At 53.7% G+C, this 21,025-nt stretch overlaps 1 protein-coding gene across 1 annotated transcript in view; it reads left to right on the plus strand.

The window, feature by feature from the left end:
* Window positions 1-21,025, plus strand: part of LOC116941469 (uncharacterized) — a gene marked incomplete at its 3' end in the record, with an annotated part of 127,260 nt that overhangs the window by 84,221 nt on the left and 22,014 nt on the right. Inside the window, exon 3 of the mRNA XM_032952583.2 lies at window positions 20,194-20,732. Coding sequence (XP_032808474.2) covers window positions 20,194-20,732 — 539 coding nt within the window. The remainder of the gene's footprint in view (window positions 1-20,193; window positions 20,733-21,025) is intronic.

Consider the following 21,025-nt stretch of genomic DNA (forward strand, 5'->3'; position numbering starts at 1 on the left):
GAGGCTCGTGAAGGACGCGCCTGAGCAGTTGGAGGCAGTCGCCCTCCAACGAACGCGGAGGGCGGAGGAGCGACGCTCAAAACAACGAGCGGGGCGCAGGGCGGATAAACACAACAAGTTGGCACAGTTGGGAGCACAGGTGGTGGTGCATCTGCCAGTCATTTGAGTAAGTCAGCCCATGCCACCTGAGTCTGGCCCGTGACCTCCTGCTATCAGCCAGCCTTAGACACTTCACGAGGCCACAAGGTGCACCTTGCCTGGTACAAGCGCTGTGGTGACGTCACCGTCACTTTGTGACGAACAGCGACTGTTGTTTCCGCGTTTTATCCACCCGGCGCTTCGCTCGTTGTTGTGAGCGCAAGATGTGTACACATCTTACGCTGTTCGTGATTCTGGCCTCCCACCCTCGCGTTCCGTGCCTGCATTCATAGGCGCCACTCGCGAACAGCACTTGCCCCAACAGTCTGTTCAAGGCTATAGGGGTATCTTTGTCTTTGGCGTGAGTTTTGTCTGAAGGTGTGTGCGTGTGTGTGAATGTGTGTATTATACGATGATGTGTGTCGTGTGTGTGGTGTGTGCGTTAGGTGGAGCGGTGGCGCAGTGGTTAGCGCGGCGCCGCGCATATTTGTAACCGCGTCTCGGGTCATTAGCGGGCGGAATTCATTGCAGAGAGCACGCGGTTTCTCTCGTTTCTTGTCAGAAGGCTCTCGGCTCTGGTTTCCGCCAGATCCATCGCCTGTCGAGTCACGTGAAGCGACACAAACACACACCGCGCGCTGTGGACTCTTTATGTACCAATTCTGTAGGCGAAATGCCAAATGTGGACCTGTGCAGTCCATCTCCAGGAGCGGCAGTCGAGGAGGTGGGGGTCCTGACCGCACCCCCTGACTCGCCCTTGGCACCGCCGCCTCTGTCCACCCAGAACTTCCAGATGGGGGCAACCGCAGTGCACATGCAGGTGGTTACGTGTGGCGGTGGCGGTGGTGGTGTAAAATGTGGCGGGTACCCCCACCACCTTCCAAGCCGCGTGGCGAGCCCCTCTGCTTGCGCCAGCAGTGGCGGCAGTGCGAGCGAGCGAGCCGTTGCAGGGCTGCGCTTCGAGCGCACTCTGATAGGGACATTGCATGAGGATCTTACAACTCGGGAGAAAGAACGAGTCGGATCAACACGAACGAGACGAACAACACGAACGAAACGAAACAACACGGACAAGACGAACAACACGAACCAGACGGAACAACACGAACGAGACGAACAACACGAACGGGACGAACAACACGAACGAGACGGAACAAACGAACGAGATGAACAACACGAACCAGACGGAACAACACGAACGAGATTAACGAAACGAACAACACGAACGAGACGAACAACACGAACCAGACGGAACAAGACGAACGAGACGAACAACACCAACTCGACGGACAACACGAACGAAACGAAACAACACGAACGAAACGAAACGAAACAACACGAACGAAACGAAACAACACGAACGAGATGGAACAACACGAACCGGACGAAACAACCCGAACGAGATGAAACAACACGAACCAGACGAACAACACGAACCGGACGGAACAACACGAACGAGAGAACAACACGAACGGGACGGAACAACACGAACCGGACGGAACAACACGAACGAGACGAACATCACAAACCAGACGAATAACCCGAACGAGATGAAACAACACGAACCAGACGAACAACACGAACCAGACAGAACAACACGAACGAGAGAACAACACGAACCGGACGGAACAACACGAACCGGACGGAACAACACGAACGAGACGGACAACACGAACCAGACGGAACAACACGAACGAGAGAACAACACGAACCGGACGGAACAACACGAACGAAACAATACGAACGGAACAACACGAACGAGACGGAACAACATGAACGAGACAGCCGCAAGGGACGACAATATCCGACGGTCGAGACTCGCGACGGAGCGGCAGCCAAGGGACGGATCGCTTCCAGGGCACGGGAGGAGCACGCGGAGGAGATGGAGCGGCGGCGGCGGCGGCGACGGCGCCAGCTGGTGGGGAAGTAGAGCAGCAGCTGCTGCGTGGATCGTCGCCGTGAGCGGCGGGGGCTGCGGCTCGGGGGAGGGAGGCCTTCATCCAGCAGTCGATTGACCATGTCCAGGGACCAGTAACCAGAGTAAGAAGGGGAGCCATCATTTTCGAAATCCGAAAATAAATACCCCAGCAACGTCACGACGTAGGGCCTCGAGGAGCCGCAGGTTGCTGCCGGCCCCTGCCCATGGCTCACGTGACGACGAGGACGCCTCGGGCTGCCCGCCCGGGGCGCGGGGCGGGGGAGCGACGTCAGCGCGACGTCACCGCCGCCGTGCACTTGCCCTCCCGCCTGCCAGCCAGCCAGCAAAACTTGGATTTACAATCGAGTGAGATGGGCCACCCACCCCGTGTTCTACAGCGTCATTGCGCACAGCTCCCTCGGGGTGGGGGGGGGGGTCGACGACTCCGCCTATCGTTACCGTCATCACTCTCTCGCATCGGGGTCGATAAAATAGGTACCGCCACAAATACGATTGTAGTTTTATTGATGCCCTCGCCCCCGCGCGCCACAGGAATGAGGAATTTCCACCGCTGGCTCAGCAGGGCTGTGAACGGGAGATCAGCACGGATACCCTCGATGCTCGTTTGAGTTTTTCGCTGACGGACTGCGGTGCGCTCAGTGACACCACCACCATCATCATCACCCTAGATCGTCAGCCATGTGCCGATTGCGATTCCAGCTGCCTTCAACCAGCCGTGGATTGCCGCATTGCTGGGTGGCCCTGCATGGTGAACACGCGATCTGCCGCAGTGCCTCGGGGACCCCGAGTGGAAACTTCGCCCATCTGTGCTACCAACGCCGCTGTGACTGTCCCGCACGAGGAGGTCCACCAGCTCCACTGTTGTTCGTGGGGGGCTCGGGTGTTCTACCCCCCCCCCACTCCCGGTTATGTGAGGGGTATAGCCCCCCCCCTCCAATACCCCTCCCCCCATGCCCCCGCCCCCCCCACTGTGGCGCCGCCCAGGGCGGGGCCGCGTCTCGCCCTGGGGGGTTTTGTTTGAGGGGGTGGAGAGAGGGGGGGAGAGGGGGGGTGTTGGAGGGGGGGGGTAATGCGCGCCCTCTTTGTCTCTCCGCTTGTTTGTTTTCTAGGAGTCCTCGCCACAGCGCGCAGGGCGCGGCGCACGAGTGCATGAGTGTGTGTGAGTGTGTGTATGTGAGTGTATGTGTGAGTGTGTGTATGTGAGTGTATGTGTGAGTGTGTGTGAGTGTGTGTATGTGAGTGTGTGTGAGTGTGTGTATGTGTGAGTGTGTGTATGTGTGAGTGTGTGTGAGAGAGAGCGTGTGAGTGTGTGTGAGTGTGTGTATGTGTATGTGAGTGTGTGTGAGTGTGTGTATGTGTGAGTGTGTGTATGTGAGTGTATGTGTGAGTGTGTGTGAGTGTGTGTATGTGAGTGTGTGTATGTGAGTGTATGTGTGAGTGTGTGTATGTGAGTGTATGTGTATGTGAGTGTGTGTGAGTGTGTGTATGTGTGAGTGTGTGTATGTGAGTGTATGTGTGAGTGTGTGTGAGTGTGTGTATGTGAGTGTATTTGAGTGTATGTGAGTGTATGTGTGAGTGTGTGTATGTGAGTGTATGTGTGAGTGTGTGTGAGTGTATGTGTGAGCGTGTGTATGTGAGTGTATGTGTGAGTGTGTGTCTGAGTGTGTGTGTGAGTGTGTGTGAGAGAGAGCGTGTGAGTGTGTGTATGTGTAAGTGTGTGCGAGTGTATGTGAGTGTATGTGTGAGTGTGTGTGAGTGTGTGTATGTGAGTGTATGTGTGTGAGTGTATGTGAGTGTGTGTGAGTGTGTGTATGTGAGTGTATGTGTGAGCGTGTGTGAGTGTGTGTATGTGTGTGTGAGTGTGTGTATGTGAGTGTATGTGTGTGTGAGTGTGTGTGAGAGAGAGCGTGTGAGTGTGTGTGAGTGTGTGTGAGTGTGTGTATGTGAGTGTATGTGTGAGTGTGTGTGAGTGTATGTGTGAGTGTGTGTGAGTGTGTGTATGTGAGTGTATGTGTGAGTGTGTGTGAGTGTGTGTGAGTGTGTGTATGTGAGTGTGTGTGAGAGTGTGTGTGAGTGTGTGTGAGTGTGTGTGAAAGAGAGCGTGTGTGTGAGTGTGTGTGTGAGTGTGTGTGTGAGAGTGTGTGTGAATGTGTGTGTGAATGTGTGTGAGTGTGTGTGTGAGAGTGTGTGTGAATGTGTGTGTGAATGTGTGTGAGTGTGTGTGTGAGAGTGTGTGTGAGTGTGTGTGAGAGAGAGTGTGAGTGTGTGTGAGAGAGAGTGTGAGTGTGTGTGAGTGTGTGAGTGTGTGTGAGTGTGTGTGAGTGTGTGAGTGTGTGTGTTAGAGAGTGTATGTGAGTGTGTGTGAGTGTGTGTGAGTGTGTGTGTGAGTGTGTGTGAGTGTGTGTGGGAGAGAGTGTGAGTGAGTGTGTGAGTGTGTGTGAGTGTGTGAGTGTGTGTGTTAGAGAGTGTGTGTGTGTGTGAGTGTGTGTGAGTGTGTGAGTGTGCGAGTGTGTGTGTGAGAGAGAGCGTGTGTGAGTGTGTGTGTGGGAGCGATAGTGTAGCGGTTAGCGCGCTGCGCTATGAACCTGGCGACCCGGGTTCGATTCCCGCTCACGGCCAACACCAGTGACGATTATCTGAACCGGTCCCGGGCCTCCCCTAGGTCGACTCGGCCTCAAATGAGTACTAGGGAGACAAAGGCGGTCGGGCGTGGTGCTGGCCACCCACCCCCTCGTGTACCGTTCCGGCCTTCATAGGTGCTCGCTAACAGCACTTTCCCCTACAGTCTGTTAAGGCTATATGGGGGATCTTTCTGTGTGTGTGTGTGTGGGAGTGTGTGTGTTGAAGTGTGTGTTATAGAGAGTGTGTGTTAGACTGTTAAGACTATGCGGGGGACCTTGTTCTTTGTGTGGGAGAGAGTGAGAATGTGTGTTGGCTTTTATAGTTGCTCGCTAACAGCACTTGCCCCAACAGCCTGTCAAGGCTACATGGGGGATATTTATTTATACACGATATGTGTATCTATGTGTGTTGTGTACGTGTGTGTCTGGCCGTGTATGCGCGCGTCTCTGTATCGGGGCCTCGCTTATTATTGTGGCTTGGTGGCGGGGTGGTAAGCCCCCACCCTTACCCCCCTATTTTAACCCCCCCCCCCCACATTATCCCCCCTCCTTTACCCCCCCTTACTCCCCCCTCCTTTACCCCCCACCATTATCCCCCCCTCCTTTAACCCCCCCACTCTTACCCACCTGCTTTACCCCCCCCACCCTTACCCCCCTCCTTTACCCCCCCACTCTTACCCCCCCTCCTTTACCCCTCCACCCTTACCCCCCCTCCCCCGCGCCGTCGCCCGTGATAGCGCGGAATGTTAATTGAGGCGAGTGTCGCGAAGCGAGCGCGATAAGAGTCGCGATTGCCTCGTCCGCGAGACGAGGCGCTCAGACACCGGGGGGGTGCTGGGGGACGTGGCGGCGGGGGGGGGGCACCGCTACCCCTTTCACCAGCCCCCACCCCTGCCTCCCACTCGTCTGTCTCCCTTCCTCGTCTGATGCTGGCACACAGCATGCGCGGCCATCGCGTTGTGTACGATAATAGATTTGAGATCATACACTTCCCAGGAGGCTTCATGGTTGATGGGATGTGTCAAAACAGTCGCCTTGTATATCGATGCAAAGTGCCAGGTGCGTGAACGAGGAGACGCGTCGTCTGATCAAAAGGCGCCCTGTTTGTAATCTCTCTCGCGACGCGCGCGGCGACTCGGAGTTGTGCTGCAGAGCTTGGCGTCGAACCCGGGTCCCACAGCTCACAGGGAGGGCCTTGCCCATACACATCGAGACGTTCACCGGCCTTGGTACAAGCAAAGCCTGGCTGTGCTGAATGTCTACACCGGTCCAGGATTTTTTTGCTTTTTTTGAACCAAGCTGTTGGCATTCTCCATTCCCAATGGGATGTGTACTACATGCTTTAATAGTGTTTGTATGTGGATGTACATCTCGATATATAAGTTTATTCATGATGCGTGAAAGAGACGAGTGGTGTGTGCACGCTACCACCCAGGGTGCGAGTGGCCGGGTGGTGGCGCGCGTGATTCTGTGCCAAGTATCGCCATTCGTGAGTGACGCTCAAACCATAACCCTCTAACCATAACCCTCTAACCATAACCCTCTAACCATAACCCTTTAACCCTAACCCTCTAACCATAACCCTCTAACCCTAGCCCTCTAACCATAACCCTCTAACCATAGCCCTCTAACCATAACCCTCTAACCATAACCCTCTAACCATAACCCTATAACCATAACCCTCTAACCCTAACCCTTTAACCATAACCCTCTAACCATAACCCTCTAACCATAACCCTCTAACCCTAGCCCTCTAACCATAACCCTCTAACCATAACCCTCTAACCCTAGCCCTCTAACCATGACCCTCTAACCATAACCCTCTAACCCTAGCCCTCTAACCATAACCCTCTAACCCTAGCCCTCTAACCATAACTCTCTAACCATAACCCTCTAACCCTAGCCCTCTAACCCTAGCCCTCTAACCCTAACCCTCTAACCCTAGCCCTCTAACCATAACCCTCTAACCCTAGCCCTCTAACCCTAGCCCTCTAACCATAACCCTCTAACCCTAACCCTCTAACCATAACCCTCTAACCATAACCCTCTAACCATAACCCTCTAACCCTAGCCCTCTAACCATAACCCTCTAACCATAACCCTCTAACCCTAGCCCTCTAACCATAGCCCTCTAACCATAACCCTCTAACCATAACCCTCTAACCCTAGCCCTCTAACCATAACCCTCTAACCCTAGCCCTCTAACCCTAGCCCTCTAACCCTAGACCTCTAACCATAACCCTCTAACCCTAACACTCTAACCATAACCCTCTAACCATAACCCTCTAACCCTAACCCTCTAACCATAACCCTCTAACCATAACCCTCTAACCCTAGTCCTCTAACCATAACCCTCTAACCATAACCCTCTAACCATAACCCTCTAATCCTCAAGCCCTAAACCGCGGCGAAGTGAAATGAGACAATCACCATCGGCACGTCGCCAAACGCGTGCACACCACGTGACAATCGCTTCGACTGCGTCGGGGTGGTGGAGGGTCTCACGACGCAGGTCTGGGCCGCGTCATCACAGCATCCTCACGCCGCGCGTGCCGGCTGCGAGCCGGGCGAGCACGTAACGCGTTCGTCTGTCGCGACAGGTTCGCGACGTTTGGTTCGCGATAATAATTAGTGTCGCGATACTAATTGACGCAATATATACACATCATTTTCGCGATAATAATTATCGCGACACTAATCGGAAGGTGAGCATAAGAAGGGGACGTTACATCGCAGGCTGCAGTTCTAAACGAGAGACGCGACGATTCGAATCACAACGGAGATAATGGCATTTAAACAAAGTTAAATTGGCCAAACATCCGAATGTAGCAGGACCCTCCTGTAGGGAGTCGTTCGTGAGAGGACACTGAGTGATTTTTCCCGACACGTGTGCGGTCTGGGGTTTGTGGTAGCCTGGCGCTAAGTAAATTGCGCGGATGCAAAACGCGCTAATGGTTTGATAATTAGATGTGTACACGATATGTCTTCGTCTTTGTGTGTATATGTGTGTGCATGCATATACGGGGAGCGGTGGCGCAGCGGTTAGCGCACTTCGCTACGAACCCGGCGATCCGAGTTCGATTCCCTCTCACGGCCAGTGACGATTATTTGAACCGGTCCTCGACCTCCCCTAGGTCGATTCAGCCTGAAATGAGTACCCAGTGCGGTGTGTAAACATCGCCATCGGGGAGACAAAGGCGGCCGACTCGTGTGCCGTGCCGGCCTTCTTAGGTGTTCGTTAACAGCACTTTCCCCAACAGTCTGTCAAGGCTACACGGGGGATCTTTGTCTGCGTGTGTGTGCCACCAACGCAATCAACCATCCACACGCGGGGACATCCCCTTCTTCCTCCCTCCTCCCCCCGTCCGCCCCCTCGCCTTATCTCGCTCGTATCGCTGATAAGGGTAATCGGCCGGTAATGGGTCCAAATGGTCTCGACAGAAATCCCTCTCGGGGCTGAGAGGCGTCACAGAGGAGACCCCCAGACCCCGTCTCGCGCCGCTCCTTCATCGCTCAGTCCGAAGGGGCGGGCGGGGGGGGGGCCGGCTCGATTGAGTTAAAGTGGCAGAGGGAGAGGGTGAATGTTGTAATCGATTAAGCGATGTCGCCAATAACCACGTAAGTTATATAATCGGAGGCGACCTTTTGGGAAATGACCCTACTTCTGAAAAATGAATGAATGCCTCAGTGGGCTTTGCCTGCTAGGATGGGGATGGTTTAGTGTTGTGTTTGTATGTCCAAACGTCGTGTTTTAAAAACATAATAATTTTGAACCTATCTACGTGACTTTACCGAATGTATTCGTGTGTGTTTGGGTGATTGTTTACCTTTCTTGTACTTGGCACTACTATCGTATTTTCATTATATTGCGTTGTTGTTGTTGCAACCTTCTTACCCGCCCCTACTGGACAAATGTGTAAAAGATTAAGATTTTGATTGTCACATCGAGAGAGAGAGAGAAAGAGGCCTTCAGAGAGGTCGTCCGTGGAGGAAGTCGCTCCATGGGCCACGTGACGCTCCACGTGACGCTCCACGGGTCTTGGGTGTACTGGCGAAACGTCGTAGCGTGGCTCTCCAACACACAACCGGTGACGAATTGGCACGTTCTGTTTATGTGACAACCCTTACTAGTTAGCTGTGTCGGGTGGTGGCGGGGTTTAACGACACATATTTACGCGATCTAACCCAGAAAACCTCTCTCTGGGCCTCGTCAACAGTGAGGGAATTGAACCAGCCCCCCACTTTAGTAGGACTCCTGCAAACGAGCCTTGCGATTCAGTGAGAATGGGCCTGTTGGTGGTGGTTGTGATGATTGTGGGTTGTGATTGTTATGATGGATGTGTTGATGGTGATACTGATGATGATGAGTGCGCTGAAGCTGATGGTGGCGGTGATGGTGAGAGTAGCGGACACGCGCGCGTTTCACTGTCACAGGTGCTCATCAGCGAGCCACGCCTGTATCTGCTGACACCCCTGAGCGGTCATCATCTCGATGTCGTTTCCGATTTAAATTTTTAAAAATCAACATCCGCGGCTCCTGCACGGCGCCTCTCGATGTCCCCTCTCTCTCTCGATGTCCCCTCTCTCTCTCGATGTCCCCTCTCTCTCGATGTCCCCTCTCTCGATGTCCCCTCTCTCTCGATGTCCCCTCTCTCTCGTCTCTCCCGTCTCCGCGTCTCTCTCAGCACCGATCCATCGTCTCCACGTCTCCGTCTCCCTCCACTTGACGCGCTTCCCCTGCTCCCTCTGTCCCGTGTCTGCCTCTCCGCTCCTCTCCCACCTCTCCTCTGCATCAGCCCGACGCGTCTCCCTTATCTCTCTCGTCTCTCCGCCCTCCTGCATCTCTCCTCTTCTTTAACTCTCCTGTCTCTCCTTCTCCTCCCCACGTGTCTCAATCTCTCCTGTCTCTCCAATTTATTTGACCAGGTAAGGTCCACTGAGCTGTATAGCTCGCTTTGAGAAGCGACCTGGCCATCACAATTGATAGCTCAACGAAGCAGCCAAAGACTCTAAGCGCGTGGTGATGTTGATTCTAAATGTGGAGGGAAAGCCCGGAGGACCCACAAAAAATCCATGTGACCACGGGGAGAGACAGAGACACGCAAACTCCAAATATACAGCAGCAGCAAGCGACAGGGTCGGGATCGAACCCACGACCTCCAGGCGAGGCAATTAACATCTCGCCACATCTCTCATTGTCTCCCCCTTCTCTGCCGTCTCTCAACATTTCGTTTCTCTCCGCCCTCTCGATCTCTCCGTCCGACATCAGTGACGACTCTCAGAATTTAGACAACGTGCGAACACAACCACACACAGACGTTATCACACACACTAACAACCGCCATTCGCCACTAAGTGACGGTGACGTCACCACGGCGCTTGTGCCATGCTAGGTGCACTTTGAGGTCACGTGAAGTGTTGAAGGCCCGCTTGGAAGGAGGTCACAGAACAGACCCAGGTGCCATGGGTTGACTGACCGAGATGACTGGCAGACGCACCAACCGTCCTCTCCTCTGTGCCAACTTTTTGCGTTTTAGCCGCCCGGCGCTCCGTTCGTTATTGTGAGCGTCGCTCCTCTGCCTCCCACTGCCCTACAGCGTCCTTCACGAACTTCCTCAAGAGAGGCCGATCTGGGCACCGCTGGTGCTTGCCATCTGCAAGTCCAATGAGCTCCACATCCTTTTATACCACATCACTCCATCCCGTGCAGCGCCTAATTATTCCCCTCTCTCTGACCGGTGGCTAGGGCCATTCGGACTACGTGACTCAGCCAACGCAGCCTCGGCTGCCGGATAAGCTCACTGATGGGACTGCGTCCAGATCTTGCAGGGATCCGTGAGCTCCTCACACACTGAAGTTCGCCGTGACAGGGAATCGGAACTCGTATTCGCTTGCTTCACAGCACAGTACCCTAACCACTGCGCCACCACTCGGCTCGTGATTAATTGATGATTTCTAGAATTACTCTTTAAATATAAATCCTAACGACAATACCTTACATGAATACAGAGTCGGTCTACACACAACGACAAAGATACACCATGTAGCCTGTATGGGCTCGTTGGGCACGTGCGGGTCTTGTCCACTGATGGATGATGACCCCCCCTCCTCCGTCCTTCACGACGTCTCGATCATGGTTCTTTGACCATACTTCACCACGCTGGTCAATGGGGGTTAGTGAAATGGGGGAAGGCGGTGGACTAAGTCCGGATGTCACTGATGTTGGCCGTGAGTTGAGGGAATCGAACTCATTCAGCCAGGGTCCGTAGTGCAGTGCGCTAACCACTGCGCCACCACTCACCTCCCGTACAGTACATAACTCACACACACGTGCAAGGTGTCTCTAAGTAATGCGGGTAAAATGTTCTTAAAAATCATTATCGGCTCTCTCTCTAAACCCAAACACTGCAATACTGACTAGAGAGAGACCAGGAGTTGTGTGTCTGTGTGTGTGCCTGTATGTGTGCCTGTGTGTGTGTCTGTATCTGTGTGTGTCTGTGTGTATGTTTGTGCCTGTGTGTGTGCCTGTGTGTGTGCCTGTATCTCTGTGGGTGTCTGTGTGTGTTTGTGTCTGTGTGTGTGCCTGTGTGTGTGCCTGTATCTCTGTGTGTGTTTGTGTCTGTGTGTGTGTCTGTGTGTATGTTTGTGTCTGTGTGTGTGCCTGTGTGTGTGTCTGTGTGTGCCTGTATCTGTGTGTGTGTTCCTGTGTGTGTTTGTGTCTGTATGTGTGCCTGTGTGTGTGCCTGTATCTCTGTGTGTGTCTGCGTGTGTGTTTGTGTCTATGTGTGTGTCTATGTATGTCTGTGTGGGGAGCGGTGGCGCAGCCGTTAGCAATGCACCGTGCTACGAACCTGGCAGCCCAATTTCGAATCCTGCTCACGAACCAACATCGGTGACGAATATGTGAACAGGTCCTGGGCCTCCCTTAGGTCGACTCAACCTTAAATAAGTACCTGGTGCGGTATGTGAATGTCAGCACTGGGGAGACAAAGACGGCCGATCGTGATGCTGGCCACACCACCTACTCGTGCGCGGCGTTGTCGTTAACAGGTGTTCGCTCACAGCACTTGCCCTCAGTCGTGCGGTAAGGCTACACGGGGGTCTTTGCGGTAGCGTGAGTGGAGAGAGATGATGCCGCCTCTGGGGTAACGGGGCTTGCGAGGTCTTCCGCAGATTAAACTGGCAGGGTTAATGACTGCCGTCGTTAGTTCAATTACATTTATTCGAGTTCGAGTTGCTATTTTTGTTGCAGTGATTTTTATTTTTAATAATAGATGTGTGGGTGAGGCTGCGTGAATGATCTGGCCCAATTGTTGCCGTGTAACCCTCTACCACCCGACAAAGCCGGACGATGACATTAACCCAGCACGCGACGTGCACGTGGCGCCACCGCCGACTGTGATTGTTGGAGCTCGCTCCGTGGCGAGTGTGTCATGCGGCCCGCCACCACCCAACAATCCTCAGCCGAATTCAGCAGCGATCGGACAACGCGACGCTTCGCGTGCAGCTGCCTCGAGCGTCTTCAGGACGAGATCCGGGAGTGGGAATCAAATCCAGGAAGTCTTCGTGTCGAGTCTTCGTGTCGAGTCTTTGTGTCGAGTCCTCGTGTCGAGTCCACGTGTCGAGACTTCGTGTCGAGTCTTTGTGTCGAGTCCACGTGTGGAGACTTCGTGTCGAGTCCTCGTGTCGAGTCTACTGTTATTGTGATCACCGCTGCACGTTGTATGTATGATGTGTCACGTATGGTTTTTGTCTTTCGTGCGTGTTAGCGGTGGCGCAGTGGGTCGCACACTGAGGTGAGCGCACTGGGGTGAGTAGACTGGGGTGAGTAGACTGCGGTGAGTGTACTGGGGTGAGTAGACTGGGGTGAGTGCACTGGGGTGAGTGTACTGGGGTGAGTGTACTGGGGTGAGTAGACTGGGGTGAGTAGACTGGGGTGAGTAGACTGGGGTGAGTAGACTGGGGTGAGTAGACTGGGGTGAGTGTACTGGGGTGAGTAGGCTGGGGTGAGTAGACTAGGGTGAGTAGACTGGGGTGAGTAGACTGGGGTGAGTGTACTGGGGTGAGTGCACTGGGGTGAGTAGACTGGGGTGAGTGTACTGGGGTGAGTAGACTGGGGTGAGCGCACTGGGGTGAGTAGGCTGGGGTGAGTAGACTGGGGTGAGTAGACTGGGGTGAGCGCACTGGGGTGAGTAGGCTGGGGTGAGTAGACTAGGGTGAGTAGACTGGGGTGAGTAGACTGGGGTGAGTAGACTGGGGTGAGTAGACTGGGGTGAGTGTACTGGGGTGAGTAGACTGGGGTGAGTAGACTGGGGTGAGTAGACTGGGGTGAGTAGACTGGGGTGAGCGCACTGGGGTGAGTGTACTGGGGTGAGTAGACTGGGGTGAGTAGACTGGGGTGAGTAGACTGGGGTGAGTAGACTGGGGTGAGCGCACTGGGGTGAGTAGACTGGGGTGAGTGTACTGGGGTGAGTGCACTGGGGTGAGTGTACTGGGGTGAGTAGACTGGGGTGAGTGTACTGGGGTGAGTGTACTGGGGTGAGTGTACTGGGGTGAGTAGACTGGGGTGAGTGTACTGGGGTGAGTGCACTGGGGTGAGTGTACTGGGGTGAGTGTACTGGGGTGAGTGCACTGGGGTGAGTGTACTGGGGTGAGTAGACTGGGGTGAGTGTACTGGGGTGAGTAGACTGGGGTGAGTGTACTGGGGTGAGTGCACTGGGGTGAGTGCACTGGGGTGAGTAGACTGGGGTGAGTGTACTGGGGTGAGTAGACTGGGGTGAGTAGACTGGGGTGAGTGTACTGGGGTGAGTAGACTGGGGTGAGTAGACTGGGGTGAGTGTACTGAGGTGAGTGTACTGGGGTGAGTAGACTGGGGTGAGTGTACTGGGGTGAGTAGGCTGGGGTGAGTAGACTGGGGTGAGTAGACTGGGGTGAGTGTACTGAGGTGAGTGTACTGGGGTGAGTGTACTGGGGTGAGTAGACTGGGGTGAGTAGACTGGGGTGAGTGCACTGGGGTGAGTGTACTGGGGTGAGTGCACTGGGGTGAGTGTACTGGGGTGAGTAGACTGGGGTGAGTGTACTGGGGTGAGTGTACTGGGGTCAGTAGACTGGGGTGAGTAGACTGGGGTGAGTAGACTGCGGTGAGTGTACTGGGGTGAGTGTACTGGGGTGAGTGTACTGGGGTGAGTAGACTGGGGTGAGTGCACTGGGGTGAGTGTACTGGGGTGAGTGTACTGGGGTGAGTGTACTGCGTTGAGTGCACTGCGCTACGAACCGGTTTAGAATCCCGTTCACGGCACAAGATCGGTAATGAATATCTGAACCGGTCCTGGGCCTCTTCTAGGTCAACGCAGCATTAAATGAGTACCTGGTGCGGTGTGTAAAAACATCAGCAATGGGGGAGACAAAGGCGGCTCGGCGTGGTGCTGGCCACCCATCCCCTCGTGTGCCGTTCCCGCCTTCATAGGCGCTCGCTAACAGCACTTTCCCCAGCAGTCCGTTGCGGCTACACGGGGGATCTTATTTATGAGTGTTAGTAAATGTGTCACGTGTTGGGGGTATTGTGTATCCGGCGTGTGATTCTCGTCGTATGCGTGCCTCGGTATATGTAGGCGCGATGCGTGCGTTTGTCCTGTGTCAAATGTGTCTCTGTGTATGTGAATATGTATCAGTGTGTATGTCTCCGTGTATATGTGTGTTAGTGTGCCTCCGTGTATATGTACTCGTGTATATGTACTCGTGTGTATGTACACGTGTCTCTGTGTATGGGTATGTGTGTTCGTGTGTAACTGTGTATATATGTGTATGTACACGTCTCTGTGTATGTATATATGTGTATGTACACATGTCTCTGTGTATGTGTATATGTGTGTGTTCGTGTGTATCTGTGTATATATGTGTATGTACACGTGTCTCTGTGTATGTGTATATGTGTATGTATACGTGTCTCTGTGTATGTGTTTACGTGTTTATATTTACGTGTTTGTTTTGCTCGCTAACATTTTTCCCAACAGTCTGTTCAAGGCTGAACATGTATGTGTTTTTATATACGTATGGGTATGTATTTGTATGTATGTATGTGTGTATGTGTATGTTTACAAATGTGTTTGTGTATATATGTGTTTGTACGTTTGTGCATTTATATGGATGCGTGAGTATGTGTATTCGTTTGTGTATGTGTTGTGTGTATGTTGTGTATGTGCTGTGTATATGTTGTGTATGTGTTGTGTATGTGCTGTGTGGATGTTGTGTATGTGATGTGTGTATGTTGTGTATGTGCTGTGTATATGTTGTGTATGTTGTGTATGTGCTGTGTGTATGTTGTGTATGTGTTGTGTATGTGCTGTGTGTATGTTGTGTATGTGTTGTGTGTATGTTGTGTATGTGCTGTGTATGTGTTGTGTGTATGGTGTGTATGTGTGTGTGTGCTGTGTATGTGTTGTGTGTATGTTGTGTATGGGCTGTGCATGTGTTGTGTGTATGTTGTGTATGTGTTGTGATGTGTTGTGTATGTTGTGTATGTGTTGTGTGTATGTTGTGTATGTGCTGTGTGTATGTTGTGTATGTGATGTGTGTATGTTGTGTATGTGATGTGTGCATTTTGTGTATGTGCTGTGTATGTGTTGTGTGTATGTTGTGTATGTGTTGTGTGTGTGCTGTGTATGTGTTGTGTGTATGTTGTGTATGGGCTGTGCATGTGTTGTGTGTATGTTGTGTATGTGTTGTGTATGTGTTGTGTATGTTGTGTATGTGTTGTGTGTATGTTGTGTATGTGCTGTGTGTATGTTGTGTATGTGATGTGTGCATTTTGTGTATGTGCTGTGTGTATGTTGTGTGTATGTTGTGTATGTGTTGTGTATGTATTGTGTATGCTGTGTGCATGTGTTGTGTTATGTGTATGTTGTGTATGTGTTGTGTATGTGTTGTGTGTATGTTGTGTGTATGTTGTGTGTGTGTTGTGTATGTTGTCTATGTGTTGTGTGTATGTTGTGTATGTGTTGTGTGTATGTGCTGTGTATGTGTTGTGTGTATGTTGTGTATGTGTTGTGTGTATGTTGTGTATGTGTTGTGTATGTGTTATGTGTGTGGTGTATGTGTGTCTGTGCCAGCCTTAATATGTGCTCCCATACAGCACTTGCCCCAACAGTTTGTGAAGGCTACACGGGGGTCTTTGTCTATATGTGTATCTTTATGTGTGTGTTCGTTTATGTACCTGTGTGTATATGGGTTATGCGCGTGTGTGTGTGTTTTGTAGACATCTCCGATCAGCACGGTTGGCTACGTACGGTGCGAAAGAAGTTCAATATACGTGTGTGCATGTGTGTGTGCACGTGTGTGCGTGCGTGTGTGTGTGCATGCGTGTGTTCGCGTGTCTGGGTGCGTGCGTGCGCGTGCGTGTGTGTGCGGGCGTGTGCGCGTGTGTGCGCGTGCGTGTGTGTGTGCGTGTGTGTCTGTGTGCATGTGTGTGCGTGCATGCGCGTGTGTGCGTGTCTGTGCGTGTGTGCATGCGTGCGTGTGTGCGTGTGTGCGCGTGCGTGTGCGTGCGTGTACGTGCGTGTGTGTGCGTGTGTGTGTGCGTGTGTGTGTGCGTGCGTGTGTGTGTGTGCGTGCGTGTGCGTGCGTGTGTGTGTGTGCGTGCGTGTGCGCGTGTGTGTGCGTGCGTGCGTGTGTGTGCGTGTGTGTCTGTGTGCATGTGTGTGCGTGCGTGCGCGTGTGTGCGTGCGTGTGTGTGTGCGTGCGTGTGCGTGCGTGTGTGTGCGTGTGTATGTGCGTGCGTGTGTTTGTGCGTGTGCGTGCGTGTGTGTACATGTGTGTGTGTGCGCGTGTGCGTGTATGTGTGTATGTGTGCGTGTATGTTTGTGTGTATGTGTGTGTATGTGTGTTTGCGTGTGTGTGTGTGCGTGTGTCGGTGGCGAGCGCACTGAGCTCCGAACACGACTCGGCCTCCAGTGAGTGGCTGTCGCGAACTGTGAACAAACGTCAGCAATGGGGAAACAAAGGCGGCCGGGCGTGGTTGTAGCCACATCATTCCGCCGTGTGTCGTGTTGACCCTCATAGGTGCTCGCTAACAGCACTTGCCCCAACAGTCTGTGTAGACTATCCGGAGTGGGTGTCTTTATAAATGCTTGAGAGTGTGTATCTATGTGTGTATGCTATTGTGTATATGTGTGTGTAGGTAAATGTCCTAGTGTATGTGTGTTGTATGTACAAATGTATGAGTTGGTACGTATGTGGTAGGTGTGAGCTTGGTATCTATGTGTATGAGTCTACCGTGAATGTGCTATCTAAGTGTGTGTGTGTGGTATCTATGTGTGAGTCTACCGTTAATGTGGTATCTAAGTGTGTGTGTGTGGTATCTATGTGTGTGTGTGTGCGTGGTATCTATGTGTGTGAGTCTACCGTGAATGTGGTATCTAAGTGTGTGTGTGACATCTAAGTGTGTGTGTGTGGTATCTATGTGTGTGTGTGTGTGCGTGGTATCTAAGTGTGTGAGTCCACCGTGAATGTGGTATCTAAGTGTGTGTGTGTGTGGTATCTATGTGTGTGAGTCTACCGTGAATGTGGTATGTTAAGTGTGTGTGTGCGTGGTATCTATGTGTGTGAGTGTTGGTGTGAATGTAGCAGCTATGTGCGTGAGTGGCATTCAATGTGAGCCTGTGCGTGGTGTGTATGTGCGTGTGTGTCTGTGTGTGTCTTTGTGTGTCTGTGTGTGGCTTTGTGTGTGTGGTGAGCGGTGGTTAGCGGCGCTGCTCAACGATTCCGGTGACCCGAGTTCGATTCCCGCTCACGACCAATACCGGTGACGATTATCTGACCGCACCTGGGCCTCCCCTAGGTCGACTCAGCCTCAAATTAATTCCTGGTTGCGGTGTGTAAACATCGCTACTAAAAAGACAAAGGCGGCCGGGCGTGGTGCTGGCCACCCGCATGTGTACCGTGTCGGTCTTCATAGGTGCTCGCTAACCGCACTTGCCCCAACAGTTTGTTAAGGCTATAGGGGGAATTTTTGTCTTTGTGTGTATATCCTTTAAGAGCGTGTTTGTTGTTTTAAAGTTGTTTTCAAGAACTTGTTTGCTTCGTGAGTTCCTACCGAACCCGCTTCTGGGGAGAGAGGGGAGAGAGAGGAGAGAGGGGAGAGAGAGGGGAGAGCGAGGGGAGAGAGAGGGGAGAGCGAGGGGTTCGCGTGTTGAGGTGCAGGCCCCTCTCTTCATTGACGCCTCCCCCCGCCCCCATCCCCCTATCCCCCTCCCCTCTGCCCCCATCCCCCTATCCCCCCCCTCTGCCCCCTCTCTCTGCCCCCTCTATCTCTCCCTATCCTATCTCACCCCTCATTCTCTCCACCATTATCCCAGTTTCCTCTCTCTCGCTCCTATCTCCTCCCTCTCCCTCCACCCTCTCTCTCCCCGCCTCCCCACCCCTCCCCTGAGAGGGAGCGTCCCTCGCTATCCTGGGGGGAGGGGGAGGAGGAGGGGGTGGAGGAGGAGGGGCCGAGCGTGCCCAGCCCAGCCCAGGGATGCGAGGGGTGGAGAGGGGGGAGGGAGACGCCAACCCCAGCGCCTCCCTCCCCTCGCCCCCCGACGCGAGGCGGTGACAGGCGAGAGCGAGCAAAGGGGTCGGAGAGCGAGGGAGAGAGAGAGAGGGACAGGGGGAGAGCGAGGGACAGAGAGGGGGAGTGAGAGATCAACACAGACGGGGAGAGGGAGAGAGAGAGAGGGACACGGGGAGAACGAGTGAGAGAGAGGGGGAGTGAGAGATCAACACAGACGGGGAGGGTAAGGGAGAGGGACACGGGGAGAGAGAGGGAGAGAGAGGAGAGGCACGGAGAGAGGGAGAGGGACACGGGGAGAGGCACGGGGAGAGAGAGAGAGGGACACGGGGAGGGAGAGGGAGAGAGAGGAGGAGAGGCACGGGGAGGCGATCGGAGGCGCGCGTCGCGCCTGGCGGCTCCGCGTCCTCTCTGCCCTCCGAGTTGCGCTCGGACTCACGCCGCGCTCGTGTCACGCGTGTAACGCGCACACACACGTGTACACACGTACACACACACGTACACACACACGTACACACACGTACACACACACGTGTACACACACACGTGTACACACACACGTGTACACACACACGTGTACACACACACGTACACACACACACGTACACACACGTACACACACACACGTACACACACACACACACGTACACACACACACGTACACACACACGTGTACACACACACGTACACACACACGTACACACACACGTACACACACACACACGTATACACACACACGTACACACATACGTACACACACACACGTACACACACGTGTACACACACACGTACACACACACGTACACACACGTACACACATACATACGTACACACATACGTACACACATACATACGTACACACACGTACACACACACGTACACACACGTACACACATACATACGTACACACACGTACACACACACGTACACACACACGTGTACACACGTGTACACACACACGTACACACACACGTGAGTGTCACACGCACCTACAGCGAGAGAGACACCGCTGCGAGCATGAGCTGGGACTCGCACGCGGCCGCAGTCGGCGGGGACCCGGGGCCCCATCCCGGAGTAGAACCCTCGAATCGCTAAGCAGGACGAGAGAGACTCAGTCGAGAGAGACTCAGACGAGAGAGACTCAGTCGAGAGAGACGCAGTCGAGACGCAGACGAGCTTAGCGAAGCACCACGGACATTGTTTCCCGCGACAGCGGCGCGGAGCCAGGGAGCTGCATGGGCGACGCGGAGCGGGATCGGTAACCCGGGTCGCGCTGTCTGACCAGGTCAGAACTCGTCTCTGATTTTATTTTATTTGGTAAACAAACATGTACGCACTGTATGTAACACATAGACATGTACGCACTGTATGTAACACATAGACATGTACGCACTGTCTGTAACACATAGACATGTACGCACTGTATGTAACACATAGACATGTACGCACTGTCTGTAACACATAGACATGGAGTGTAGCTCTGTATCGTAGTGTTCTACTAAGAATGTGTTCGATGTTTGCGCTCTGCTTCGAGAGGAGAGTGGAACACAGTGGAGATGTAACGTGGAGTGGCGGTGTTGGTGGTGTTAGTGGGGTTGGTGGTGGTGATGTTGGTGGTGGTGGTGATTGTGTTAGTGGTTATTAGTTGTGTTAGTGTTGGTGGTTGTGTTGGTTGTGTTGGTGATATTTAGTTGTGTTGGTGGTGGTGTTGGTGGTGGTTGTTGGTTGTGTTGGTGGTTATTAGTTGTGTTGGTGGTTGTGTTGGTGGTTATTAGTTGTGTTAGTGTTGGTGGTTATTAGTTGTGTTAGTGTTGGTGGTTATTAGTTGTGTTAGTGTTGGTGGTTATTTGGTTGTGTTAGTGTTGGTGGTGGTGTTGGTGGTTATTGGTTGTGTTAGTGGTGGTGGTTGCGTTTCCCGATGTCCGAGTGAGGAGCTGGTCTTCCCACAGACCGCCGATGATGATGCTGCCCTGCCCGGCAACTTCCACCCCGTTCTCGGTGAAAGACATCCTCAACCTCGAACATCAACATCAGCAACATCACCATCAGCAGCAACAACAACAACATCACCATCAGCAGCCGTTCAACCTCGCTCCATCATCGTGCATGATGATGCTCCACCATCAGCAACAACAACAACAGCAGCAGCAGCAGCATCATCAACATCATCATCAGCAACAGCCAAGGTCCATTCACGTTCTGCACCCAGACGATGAGGTGGAGGATGAGGAGGAGCAGGAAGACGAGGACGACGATGAGGACGATGAGGACGATGATGACGATGACGCCGCTGCCGCGGTGCTGATGATGACGGCGGCGGCGGCGGCGCGGGGCCGCGGCGAGGAGGCGGCCGCGCTGCCCCCGGCCCGGCGCGCGGCCTGCGGCGGCCTCAACGCGGCCGCTGCCTCGGCCGGGGGGGCCGGGGGGGTCGCCGGGTTCGAGTCCGGGTCGCGGTGCGGCGCGGAGAGCGCGGCGGAGGCGACCGAAGGTGAGCGACGCAGCCTTGCCCCGTCTCGTCACGTGTCGGCCCTGTCGTGTTTGACCCTGCCGTGCCCTTGTCTGACCTGCCGTGCCCAGCCTTGCTCCGACTCGCCATGACCACTACTGCTATCGCCCTGCTCTGCGGTGCCCGTCTTGCTCCGTCTTGCTCCGTCTCGCCCTTCTTGTGGTCCAAGGCGGCGCACGCTGCGCCCCGTGTCTCGTTCTGCGTTCGTTCTCCAGTGTGGTTCTCTACACGGCCTTGCCCCTTTTGTATGAAACCTCCCTGCCCGTGTCTTGTCC

Source organism: Petromyzon marinus, chromosome 11, assembly GCF_048934315.1.
Source record: "Petromyzon marinus isolate PM22_M1 ecotype Great Lakes invasive population chromosome 11, UKy_Petmar_22M1.pri1.0, whole genome shotgun sequence".
In the NCBI taxonomy this organism is placed as follows: Eukaryota; Metazoa; Chordata; class Hyperoartia; order Petromyzontiformes; family Petromyzontidae; genus Petromyzon; species Petromyzon marinus.